General features: G+C 37.8%; 1 protein-coding gene across 2 annotated transcripts in view; it reads right to left on the reverse strand.

Annotated features, from left to right (window-relative positions):
• CORIN (corin, serine peptidase) overlaps positions 1-13,780 on the reverse strand; it is a 279,582-nt gene that overhangs the window by 105,659 nt on the left and 160,143 nt on the right. For both annotated transcript variants that reach the window (XM_021938640.2, XM_021938639.2), the window contains exon 6: positions 2,365-2,478. In XM_021938640.2, coding sequence (XP_021794332.2) covers positions 2,365-2,478 — 114 coding nt within the window. The remainder of the gene's footprint in view (positions 1-2,364; positions 2,479-13,780) is intronic.

The raw sequence follows: 13,780 nt of genomic DNA on the forward strand, positions 1-13,780 counted from the left end.
ATGACCCATGTTTTATAAAAGCAGGCAAGTGCTTAGTAGAGATCATTTTTGCATCTAATCCATAGAAGCATAATCTCCTCTGGCAGTCCTCTTTCTTGCCTACCTGCGAGAACCCTAGGAAGTAGGCATTTTCTTCTGCTCCTCATTGAGAACACACAGCAAAACCTCCTTCTCCTCTCGTGAGTATCTATGGGTTGCATTCACACTCTGATTCACATCCAAGGCCTAATTCAGACTTATACTATTCCTTCACCACAGGGTAGTGACAACAGGAGTATGGCACCCTCCATAAACACTCATGCTGAAACACCACAAGCACTTAACCTTAAAGCTCAAAAGCAGATGTCCTTGTAAGGTCAAAAACAATTGCATATGAAGCCTTCGATGCCTGTGTTTTCATACAGAAGTTTTCTGAAGGGATGTATTTCCTCAATGGACCAAACAGATCATTTTTGTGGTATGTTCATGGGAAAGGGCCATATCTATTTTCCTTAATAAATGTTTCAGCCCCTTGGACATTGGTAAATGCCTTGCAGAACAGTAACACATTGTTGACTAGGAAAATTAACTCCTTCAAATTTAATTTTAACAAATGCAGCAGAAATCACTTACAGGGTTCGGAGTGCAATGCTCAGTACAATTGAGGAACATATGATAAAACCATAGTTGGCCCACCACAGGAGATACAGGCACATGCAGAATTTGAACAATGTCGTAACATGGGCCACAATGGGAGAATAGCTAGAGATTCTACCAAATCCCATAAATTGGATATAATTACGTTGAATTATTTAAAGATCCCTATTTTGGCTGCTTTGCACAGTATCTTCTGCTAAGCCCACAGCAGCACTTCCCAGTGTAAATATACAGCCTATAAAAATGGTTTTTATGTAAAATTGTGTGCCATGCGTTGTTTTGAAAATTCCAAGTTGTAAAACACAAATGTCTTACTGAAAAGAACGTTTCCTGAAATATGCGTGGCATAACTAAAGTTCCACGGGATACTAGATATTAGGCAGAATAAAAAATGCATGAATAAATGAACAAATAAAGGTGAGGATTCACATGCGAGAATAATTCTGATGAAATACAAAGTTAGGCAAACATATTTTTTTTTAAACTGCAGGATTTCTCAGAACCTCTGCTATACAAATGTGTATTCTAACCCTCTAAGAAGTAGATCTGATAGAGAGTATTTCCCAAAGTTTTTTTTTTTTCAAGCATTATTCCAGACTCAGATACCATATGGAACACCAGTTTGGGAAACACTGACCTGAAATGTTACCATGATAAACTGCCATTCAGTAGTTCTGCCATTCAACAGGACAAAGGAGCGTCCATCCTAGCCCATCAGAGGAAAGATGAGTTGGTCCGTTTGGCAAACAGACCAAAAGAATTTTTCTATTAAGATCAGTATTCTCAAGCACTTACAACACCTTGGCAATTCCCATGAGGAGTGAAACACAGCTCTTGCCATACTAACTGTGGCTGTTTATATAACCCTTAAAGAACAATTAGAACACTTGCATACAGTGTTCTAATTGCATATAGTTCTGTTTTGAATGCAGATTACATAGTGTAATTATTTTCTTTTTTTAACATACTAGGGGTGAACAAATAGGACACCAGCTTTGTTTACTACAATGTACTTCTTCAGGATTGTTTTCCCCTTCTTTCCAGTTTGTAACTGCAAAACAACTTGAAATCTGAATCTGTATTGGACAAACCGCTGGCCAAGTAAGTCAAAATGACCAATCAACGGGGAATAAATTGAGGACACATAAGGCGGAATCTACTGATTAGTGGATTTTAAACAGTTAGTGCCATTGACTATCTCCAGGTTTAGAAGAAGCATTAAAAAAAAAAAAAAAAAAACGTGAGCTGAGATCCGACCACTGCACTCCAGCCTGGGTGACAGAGCTAGACTCCGTCTCAAAAAAAGAAACAAAAAAAACAAAACAAGAGGCTTTGTATTTACTGTGTCATGACAGTTAAAAATCATTAGGGTGAAAACATTGTCATAAAAATATCCTTTTTTTAAAAAACATTGACCTTCATACTCATAAACAAAAATGAAAATTCTCACCCAAACAAAATAAACCAAAGCCTTCTCCCAATTTAAACCACTGTGTGCAAAAATGCTGCAATCCCTCATCTGTTCCAATGCAGCGTCTACCTGTTGAGTTCCTAATAAACCATGCCTTTGAAAGGTGTGCAAACATGCTGCTGTCATTCTGGGGGAAGATAAACATGTTTGCTCACTTTAGAAAGGCAAACCAAAAACAGTCTATGCAAATGCCAATGATGGTCAGGATTTGAGAATCCCTGTCCACTCAGACAAACCCCAAACAGCTTGTCACATACTGCAATGAGCCTCGTCACTCCAGTCGTCACAGTCGTTGTAGCCATTACATTGCAGTTTCCTGGGGATGCAGATTCCACTGGCACACAGAAAGCTCTCACCCCCTCCACAGAGCACTAAAAAAAAAAGGGCAGGAAATAATGTCAGAATAAGATTTTTTAAAAAATTTTAAGATTACAAAAGATAAATACATAGAAAATCTTCTTTTGCTGTTCAACAGATTTGTTTCCAAATTCCCTCAGTTTTATTGTCACCAATTTTTCTTTGGCATCCTAGCACATTAACTGGAAAATTACCTGGAAATCATACAGAGAGTGCTTGCTTGTATGAGGAAAGCAGGAGATAGTTCACTGGTGGGCTTGCAGAGTGAGGCATCCATGTTCAGAGAGTAAGAGGGTAGCTTCATCAATTGCACAATTTATGTGGGGAGAATACCCAATGGGTGTATTTTTCTAAATAATTGAAAATTATGTCAAAGTACAGTGCTACTAATTGAACAACATTTAAAAACTCTACCTCTCTTAAAAGCTACTCTATGTGTCACAGAGAAAGTTCCAGTAAAAACAGAGTCAGTAAATGGATGTGTGTTTGAACATAGCATAGAGACCGGGTGCCCTGTATTTGAAACGTATTTACTTACCTTAATGAAAATGCCAGTTAAAATGTCAGCTTCTATTTTCGCATAAGGGATAGGAAATGGCATTCACTAATAATATTTTCATTTCTTTTTACTTAACACAGTTACATTTTTATATTTGTGCTTTTAAAATTTTGGTGTTCTTTTTCTTTTCAAAATGCAATAAATACTCCACTGCTTCAGAATTACAGTAGACAATAAATTTAAGACAAAAAGATAGAAAATTTTTCAGGAAGATCATTAATAAAAGGATAAATCAGCTCAACCAAGTGGATGTTAAGATAGAAAATATTTGGTAATGTGCATCAAATGTCTTTTAAGTGTGCATAATCTTTAACTCAGCAATCATCTTATTTCCCAGACTTCATAAAAAGGAAATCATTATGAATATGTGTTTTATGTTTAATAATGTTCAAACCATCATTGTTTAAAATGAGGAAACTATGAAATAACCACTGTGCAATATTAAGCGGCTAGTTAAATAAATTTTGATACCACCGTAATGAGAAATACTATTACAGCCATTGAAAACTACATTTTAGAAAATACTTAATGCCCTAGGACAAAGTTCAAGCTACTTGAGATGAGAAAACACCAACTGGTCCTAGAAAACAAAATACAGTTTGGCATGGGGAGAGGTATATTATCTTCGGTATTAGGATTAAAGTAACTTTACTTTTTACTGTATTGTATTCTGTATTTTACAAATGTTCTTACAATGATGATGTTTTATCTTTTTAGCTGAGAAAAAAGTAACTTTTTTATGAGCTCCAGTTTCAGATAAGAAAAGTTAAGTAGAACCTTCAAAAATCTCCTGTCTCTCTCTCCCCTTCCACCAAAGCTTTTGTGCGTGTGTGTGTGTGTGTGTGTGTGTGTGTGTGTGTGTGTGTGTCGGCTGTGTGGTGAGTTGCCTGGTCACTGCCACCATTCCCTGCAGTATGTATTCCTTGATAAGATGAACCTTGTTGACTAGTTACAGGGAATCCAGGAATATGGAACATTTTAACTCAGCAATAGAAACAGAGAAAAGTACAGGCTGAAAGCTCCAGTCAGTAAAGCCCATGTCTGTCATAGTTCCCATCATGTTCCTAGGACCCAGCGGAATGGTTGGCACTCAGGAGGTTCTCGATTAATATATTTCCAACCCATGTTCCTGGGACCCAGCCAGTGGCTGGCACTCAGGAGGTTCTCGATTCAATGGAAAAACTTACCTAAATCCCTAATAGAAGAATATATTGCCATAAAGCAGAAAAAAACAAAATTAACGAATTATTTCCCAATACTATCAAGGAAATCAGCATTTCAACTCATTGAACATTATGCATTAGTTGATCTGGTAAGTTTCTTATGATGCTACTTCATGTAACATTTTCACAATATCAACAACAAAAGCCCAATTTTCCATTATAGTCCATAATTTCAGTATCAATACAAATTACATCTATGGATTTCAACTGCCAAAATATTCAACATGTTTAGTATGGTGTCTGCACAGGAGTGCACTCCTATAGCTACAAATACAGACTCCTAAATGATTCGTAGAAAACCAGACCTAAAATGAAAAACCAAAATACTAAGATTTTACCCATCCAGTCTGTACAATATCCTCTCTCTAGGGTTAAGAGAAAGTTTGAAAGAAGTGTTTATCCTATTGTGAGATTGTTTCTGTATTATACTAGAGAGTGCAAAAATTCCATATGTCTGCATTTTAGCAGCTGCAATGCCTCACAAGAATTATTATTGCATTCCCCACCTATGGCTCCGATGATTCCTCAGGAAATGGAGCTGAAAGCTCAACATTCAATAGCTCCTAACCTCTAGATTTTAAGGCCCTACATATTTGACTCCAGTAAAGCCATTTCTTGCATAAGGTCATCTCAAATCTGGATCAAATTTAAAACCCAGCACAGCTTGCACTGTTTTGATTATTGATGTCCCCTGTCTTGGCTGATTCAGCAGAAACTGACTTCTTTTGTGTGGTTCCTTATCTGGAAGTGTGGCTGTCTTTGGTTTTAGGTTATCATAAATTGTTACTTTATTCTTGTTCTTTCTTTGAAAGTTCACAGTTTTGGTAGTTAATATTACTTTTATAAAACTAGAATAATTTTTGTATAATCTTTCTGTTTCACTTCTTCTTAACCTGTATTCAGAATTTCCACTTGTATAAAATGTTCAATTAATAAAGTACTCCAAACATATTTTGTTTGGTAGTTTACAGATGAAGGAAATGAAGTGTCATGTGGTCGACATTGAAATGGATCAAAGCCATATAATTAGGGGAAGATGAAAAACACCCCAAATCCCAAGCTAGGATCCAGGCCCAATCCTCCATGCCACACCCACTTCCTTGTTCCTGGTGCTTGTGCAATAGTGTAGTTGGCTGATACTCGGCCAGTTTAAGGGCACTAGATTTGAGTAAAACTTCAACATTGTCTTTATTTTTCTCTCTAAACAAAAGACAAATGTCTGTCTTGCAATGAATTGGATCCAGATGAGATGACATTCCAAGTCAGTTCTACTTTTTTGGAACACCCTGAAAGAGCTTTTATCAGGTTTCTGTAGAGATTTTTCTACCATAAATATCACTGTCTTATAACAATCATTTTCCAACAGGCTTTTGAGTGGCCCCTTAGGATGATAAAGGGAGATTTCCTGAGAAGTCATGCTATACAATCTTGAAACTATTTCCACTAACATCATCTATAATTCTAAGAGGTGTATGTTGGAATTTAAATCAATGACAGATTGATAACTGGAACATTCATTCATTGATTGAATATATATTTTTTCTGAGTGTCTACAATGTACAAAGTACTATTCTAGCCTCTGGTAATATAGCAGTGAAGAAAACAAACAAACAAAATCCCCAAATAGAGCATATATTCTACTGATCATCATCTGATGAAGATAATTTTACCAAGTAAAGATACTTCACTGCGAAAGCTGACTTCCACTACACATGTGACAGTTAATTAATACTGCTGCAAAAATAGCAGTACATAAAGTTATATGGCCTAAAAAGCTAGTTTACATGTCCAGATGATAGGGACAATTATGGATCCCGTGGACTTCAGAATGACACGGATCTTGAAGAATACATACCCAAAGGATGATCAGCTCTTTTCAGTATTCTTGTCTCTGACAACGGACTGCTAAAATAATAATCCCTAGCCTGAAATCACCCTGAGATTTTCTGCAACTGCTTTCAGCTTCCTAGGCTCTCTCTGTCTGTGTATCAATATTATTGGCAAATGCTGTCATTATTCTGATTGTTAACTTTTAGAGTCCTTTTCAAAAATTACTCACCAGCCTGCCACTGACTGTATGTTGCTCTTACTTGCCCTGTCTTTGAGCCCTTGCTGAAAGTCAAAAGCTCAGCTTCAACTCCCCCTCGGAGGAGAAAGCTGACCCAGCTCTGCACATCACGTGGGCCTGTGCTAAGAGCCTGTCAGCGCTGCGTTCTCCATGCTGCTCGAAATCAAGTACTATAAACCACTATTGCCCTTACCTTTTACAAGGTTATGTCATTCGATGAAAAAGACTGAATGTAATCTTTCAGCTGCTGATACAAGAATACTTCTTGGGGAGAGCACTGTATCTTTGGGCACAACAGATTGGTAAAACGATTGGGGTAAAAGACAAGAGGTGAGAGAGGAGAGAGAAAATCTACGAGTGTGTTCAACCAGCCCAACATGGACTTTACCCTGCCTTCTGAGGAGGTGAGTCATATTAGGTGGAAGGCCCTTCATTTGGCTGAAATTAAGATATTTCGGTAGGTATGGATGAGGGTCTGGAAGCTCTGAGTACAAAAGGAGTGAAGGGCAGGGTGCAGTGCCACATATCTGTAATCCCAGCACTTTGGGAGGCTGAGGCGGGCAGATTGTCTGAGGTCAGGGGTTCGAGGCCAGCCTGGCCAACATGGTGAAATCCCATCTCTAATAAAAATACAAAAATTAGCTGGGCATAGAGACATGTACCTGTTATCTCAGCTCCTCAGGAGGCGAGGCAGGAGAATCAATCACTTGAACTTCGGAGGCGGAGGTTGCAGTGAGCCGAGATCATGCCACTGCGCTCCAGCCCAGATGACAGAGGGAGACTCTGTCTCAAAATAAAGAAATAAATAAATAAAAATAAAAAATAAGAACAGTGAGAATTCCCATGAGGAGGAAGAGGAGCTGGTGCCACTGGGCACTGTGCTGAGGGAGAGATAAATTTGAAAAGGTGGCTGAGTATCCATTAGAAGCACAGTATAGAGAAGACCCTTTGGAAAACAGCAATATCTAATGACATATTTTAAGTTATTTCCTGAGGAATTGGAGGTATAACACACGCCTTCCTCCATCTGCAAGGCTTGTGTTTCCCTCTGATTTACGCACTCATTTATTTAGCATTCCGTATTATTACAGAATAACTATTATTCTATATATTCTATAATAATTAATTATTATAGAACAATTAATACTATTCTGTATTATGTATTATTGAATACAGAATAGCTCCCTTGCCTTGGGAAGCTTATACTCTAGAATGACAAGCTATATCAATAAATACAATTTTAAAATTCTTATATATCACACAAGATGTTAATAAGTGCTATGAAGAAGAGAGTACTGCAGGGTAAGGCAGATATAGGGTATATGAGTGGGGTAATAATATTAATATTGTTAATATTGGCACCCAATATCAATTAGGGTACCAGGGCAGGCCTCACTCCAAGCTGACATTTGAGCAACAACTTGAAAGAGGCAAGGGAGTCTCAGGAAGATTCAAGGAAGAGCTAGTGCAAGTTCCTTGGGCAAGAGTCTGCCCGGCAGGTGTCAGGATCAGCCAAAAGACCTGTGTGGCTACAGCAGCATGAGCAGGGACCAAGCACAAGAATGAGGCCGAGCAGGAGGGAAGGTCCAAACACACAGGGCTCTGCAGGCCTTTGTAAGGACTTCGTAACTTTAACACAAGAGTCATTACATGGTTTTCGGTAAAGAGTGGCATAATCTGACTGAAATTCTTAAAGGATTGCTCTACTGTGTTGGAAATAGACTCTAGGGGTACAAGGGAAGAAGTAGGGATAGCAGCTGGGAGTCTATTTATCGAGTAGCTGTGGAGGTACTGCGACATGAGTGGATGCTGGATGTACAAGTCATGTACCATCTAACAACATTTTTCTTAACAATGGACTACATATACAACAGTGGCCCCATAGGATTACAGTACCAAATTTTTACTGTACCTTTTCTATGTGCAGATATGTTTAGATACACAAATGCTTATTGTGTTACAACTGCCTAGAGTATTCAGTACAGTAACATACTGTACAGGTTTGCAGCCTAAGAGCCATAGGCTAGACTGCACAGCCTGGACGTGTAGTATGTTCTAAATCTAGGTTTGTGTAAGTACACTCTGATGTTCGCACATGACGAAATCGCCTACCAACACACTTCTTAGAATGTATACCCATCGTTAGGCAATATATGACTGACCGTACTAACTTCTGACTATAGGTTGTCTCAGGTCAAATCAACAATGACCATCCTTGAATATCTAGGAGCTTGAGAAATTTCAAACTTTCTTTTGAAAACAGAGTATCATCCATATCAAGAATATACTTACAATCTAAAAATTAACTCAATCTATGTCTCTCTGTCCCTCTAATCCCATCATTAAATGTGGCTTCCTCAGAAGAAGTATCTGTCTTCCAAGCTAAGCAATCCTTCTCACTCTTTTCTTAGACATCTATTAAATGTAAGGCAGGCACTACACTAACCACTTCTAATAGTGCCAATGCCCAAGACCATCAGAATTGCAGTCTTCTTTAAAAAACAAAAAACTGTTTTATTACAGCTCACATAATTTATATTCACAGAAGATTTATGTTTGCTGATTGTCTCCCTCTCCCTTCTAGAATGTAATTTCCTTGAAGAAAGGCATTTTGTCAGGTTTTCTTACTGCTGTACCCTGAGTCTAGAATAGAACTGACACATTATAGGTGCAAGTTAGATATCTGTTGGATAAATAAATGAAGACCGAAAATAGGAGGTATCTATGGAGCATGACTAAATGATTGTTCCTATTTCTTGGCTCTCAATGGCAATGAATATTTACAACTTTATTATTTTCATTGCTAGGAGAATAAACTACTGATGCAGTATAAAAATCCCTCTATGTTATAGTGGGATGCTCATTCAAGCCCGCAGACACATCTGGCTTATGAGTGGCATCTGCTCTTAGTAGGACAACAAATGGCCCTCCTACGGAAAATAATCTTCCCCACTGGCCTGTGATGATGTGTCTAACATTCCATCCCTGACACCCACACTACCCATACTTTGGGTTAAAATTGTACGTTTTAGAAGAACTCAAGGTTAGCAAGGAAAGGGGCTTTGGGGCCACATCATGGATTAAAGGGGTATATTCAATTTCCTACTCCATTTCAACCAAAGAGCTCTACTGTTGGCTGCTTTATACATTTGAGTCCATGGAAAATTTTCTTTAAAAATGGGCTTTTGTAGTCAAAAACAAGTTTAAAAACTCCTTCACCCTTAAGATTTTGTGTTCAGTTGAATACTTAGTTCCAAATGTAATTGCAGACTGTTTAGCTTTATGTTATCATTAGCTTTTATTATACTTAGACTTGTTCTATGAAACATAGAATGAGTGACTTTTAGGGGAAGAGGGGGACTCAGGAAAGGTATAGAACATGAAGACTCAGAGTAAAACATGACACCTAGACCCTCAAATTGAACTCAGAATAGCCCTGCTTGAAGGTGTACAGTGTGTGGATTCAATGCTGTTACACCAGGGTACAAGAAAAGCCACATTATTTTCTTAAATAAAATAAATTCATACTTCCCCACTCAAAAAGCTGATGAGAAAGATCTTTCAGGCACATTTTGCAGGGGTCTCTCCCTCCTTAGGATGGTACAAGGATCCAAGGGGCTTACATGGAACCTGGAAGAACAAAGGAAGGACCTCTAGCTTTCATTCCTCAGAGAACTGCCACAGGCTCATGGCCTCTAAGTCCTTAAGTGACTGCTAGACAGAACGTGCCATTGTGTCTGTGCCAAGCCAGGGTACAGGGCCATGGTCCCTCGGGTCCAGCTTTCCTGGATGCCCCATACAGCCATTCCTTTTGGAGGTCCAGCCTCTTCTACAAGCATGTGAGCACTGGTCTCTGCTATATAATGGGAATGCCAAAGCCTTAGGGTATGTCTCCTACATCTCCCTGCTTCCTCCTCCACCCTCCAGACATTTCTCTCCATGCCACCCAATCAGAGTGACCCGACACAATCTCTTCTCAATCCTTCCCTCCTCAATGTTGCTTTCCCTTTCCAGAGGCTGTAGAGATGAAAACACACTTTTTATTGTTGTTGTGTTCTTAGTAGATTGTGCTATTGTACTGATGTTTCCTTCATTACAAAGAATGCAAAGGTCTCCATTAGTACCTTTTAACTTACACATTTTTGTTGAAAAGTAGCATATGACAGGTGGTTGGTAAATGCCTGCTGAAAAAATGCTCTTAAGGAGCTCTTAACGTCAATATCCTAAAAAGGCAATGTCATGGTGATATCTTCTTTTATGGGCTGTAGGTTTCACCTTGCTGCAAAGACAAGGCAAAATCAGTCCCTTCACAACAAAACTCTTTTATTCAACATTCCTTGATGTCTTTTATTTATCTTTTAATTAGTGAGAAACTGTCTCTGTCAAACAAATGTTCAGAGAAAATCCCAAACAACTCCTGAACTTAAGTCAACTCATTGGTTCATTTTTTTTCCTTTGAAATAAAGCTATGCTTTGATTCAATGAAAACTTTGCCATCTGGCCTTCAGCTTAAATTCCTAAAAATAAGAGCTAAGTATACTTATTGCCTGCCTAACAGCATGATGATGGAAGAGCTATTACTCTATAAAAAAAAAAATTAGTCATTATAATATTTTCTAAAACATTGTCAAGAAACAACAGAATAGATCTGTAACTGGTGGCACTCTGATAGGAGAGAGAATGTAAATAGAGTTTAGAAAACATTCCAATGTCATCATTCAACATTTCAAGTACAATCACAGTAAAAAATCCTACCCAGTAGATTTTAAGTCTAATTAAACAAAGTAGAAAGTTTTTTTTAAAGGCAGAGTAAAAAGCAGGAAGCCAAGCTTTATGATCAGAGACTGCTAGAAACAGACTGCCAAGCAGAAATCTAAAGAATCTTAATTACATTTCAATGCTGGAAGGAAGGAAGAAAGGAAGGAAGGAAGGAAGAGCGGAAGGAAGGAAGGAAGAAAGGAAGGAAGGAAGAAAGGAAGGAAGGAAGGAAGGAAGGAAGGAAGGAAGGAAGGAAGGAAGGAAGGAAGGAAGGAAGGAAGGAAGGGAAAAGTCCTAAATATGACCCGGAAGCATTTTTTTAAAATCGTTGGAAAACAAGATGTACCTCATGATTGTGTTATTTATCATTTCCTGAACAGAAGTGCAGTAACATAACTTCAGATTTCTAAAGAACATGGACAATTTTTAAACTTTGTGCTTATTACCCACCTCTCGATGAGTCACACAGATGTTTCTAAATTCAAAGATAATTTCTTATTTAGGTTTCTTGGAAGGTGCTACCTTCTGAATTTGCTTTAGGAAATAAACACTTAGTTTCTTAAAAAAAAATTGTGTTTAATAATACTTTATTTTTGAGATTTTTCCCCAATTATAAGGCTGTCTGAAGTGACATTTGGCATTTAGTCACTATGAATCATGAAGTGATAACAATGGAACAACATATAAACTACCTTTGACAAATTTTAAACAAATACAGGATGGCTTCTATAAAAGAGTTAAATAATTGCATATAAATCTAAGAGAAATAAAGGAGATATATTTTATTTGGAAAGAAAATAGTCTCTTGCATTCATATGGTAGTATCTGAAAAGCTATATACATTAACATTTTTTTCTAGACCTTTTTTAAATGCATAACTCAGTCACAACGTTTATGGACAGACTTAGGACAAAAATAAACAAAGAAAAATAATCAGTTTGAAGAGCCATCCCATGGTATTTTTCTTATTTGTTGGGCTATACTGTACAAATTGAACGAATTTCATTTTACAAGTTAACAATTTGTGGACTTCATTTCAACTCTAACCAAATTTATTTTTAATCACAGTTTCTTTTAGTCCATTTTATGTACTGGCTATTTAAAAGCTAAAATAAATTGCCTGTGACTTTACAATATTATGTACCCTGATAACCAGAAATAGAAAAAAAATACTTGTTTCAAATTTATGTGAAAAGAACTTTGAAAAATATCTTTCAAAAACAGATTACAGTTCTATCCTAATGTCTAAAAATTCACTTCCAATCCCATGAAGAATGTATTGCATCACTTTCTACCTACTCTCTATTGTTGATTACTATAACTTAACTATTTCAAAGCATCAGCATTCTTGTTTTAATTATTATTATACTTTAAGTTCTGGGATACACGTGCAGAACGTGCAGGTTTGTTACATAGGTACACACATGCCATGATGGTGTGCTGTACCCATCAACCTGTCATCTACATTAGGTATTTCTCAGCGTTAGCACTTTTAGAAATCCCCTGATCGTCAGGATATTGGTACTGTAGGACCTCAACTATCTTCCGATTGGATGCCAAGATTCTGAAGCCCTACGTCAGCACTCTGCTGGAGCCTCTCCTATACTCTCCATTCCCTTCACCACCACACAAACCCCACCCACCAGCTCCCATGAAGCAGCTGGTAGTGACAGCACATGTTCATCAGGTCAAGGTAGAATTGGCAAAACTGAGCTACTTCCGAACATCTGGCCCTTCGTGCTTAAACTGCCCCAGAATAATCAGATAACTTCCATTCTGAATACTACCATAATTAAGAGAAAAAAGTTAATGGTGAGGAAATGAGTTCATAAACACCCTAATGTCCACACTAATACTGAATCTACAGACCAGAAAAGAAACTATTCACAATCATGACCTGAGAAAACAAAATAAAGGTAACCTTGTAGAAAAGCAGAGATTTGTATTTAAATTTACACTATCTGTGCTGCTTTGGCAAATTACTTTTCTGAGCTTCAGTTTCCTTATCTGAATCCCACCTACTTTGGGATTGTCTCTGAGTATACTAATCAGTAATGGACATAAAGTGCCGGGCACCAAATCAAGTAAGGCCCAGTATGTCCTGTTTACTAAGGCTGGAAAGTGTACAACTCACCTCTGAAAGATGGCCATCTCAAACTACTGAAAAACGCCTGTTGCTTACAGGGTTAACCTGCAATTAAGCCGAGGTCCTAACCCCCAACTTTACAGATATAGCATACCTACTTAGACTTGGAAGGTAGGGGCACCTGGGTTCTTTGAAACAACCCGGATAACTGGAGGAGAAAGTGGTCTCAAGTGATCAACACACACAGACATTAATACAACAACATCTAGGGACAGAATTATTTAACACTAACTTCTCTTTGGCTCATAAATAGAAAAGGAAGTCAATTGCTTCAGGAACGTTGGTTTTCACTGTTTAATCGTTTGTATCCTATTAAATGATTTACATGCTGGTGGAACACAGAGGTCTCTGGATTCTTTCTCCCAGGCTCTTCCACTTTTCTACTACTGCTTGCCCTTCACAGCACCACTACATAAAATCTCTCTCAGTATCCCTAGTTACCAGGATTGCATATAACAGCTTCACATAGATTCAAACCTAACGGGCAGGCTGGGCTGGGAACAACCTTTATGAAAACTAAACACAAGCACAATTTAATTAACTTGCATTCCAGAGTCATAGC

This window comes from Papio anubis, chromosome 3, assembly GCF_008728515.1.
Source record: "Papio anubis isolate 15944 chromosome 3, Panubis1.0, whole genome shotgun sequence".
NCBI classification, from domain to species: domain Eukaryota; kingdom Metazoa; phylum Chordata; class Mammalia; order Primates; family Cercopithecidae; genus Papio; species Papio anubis.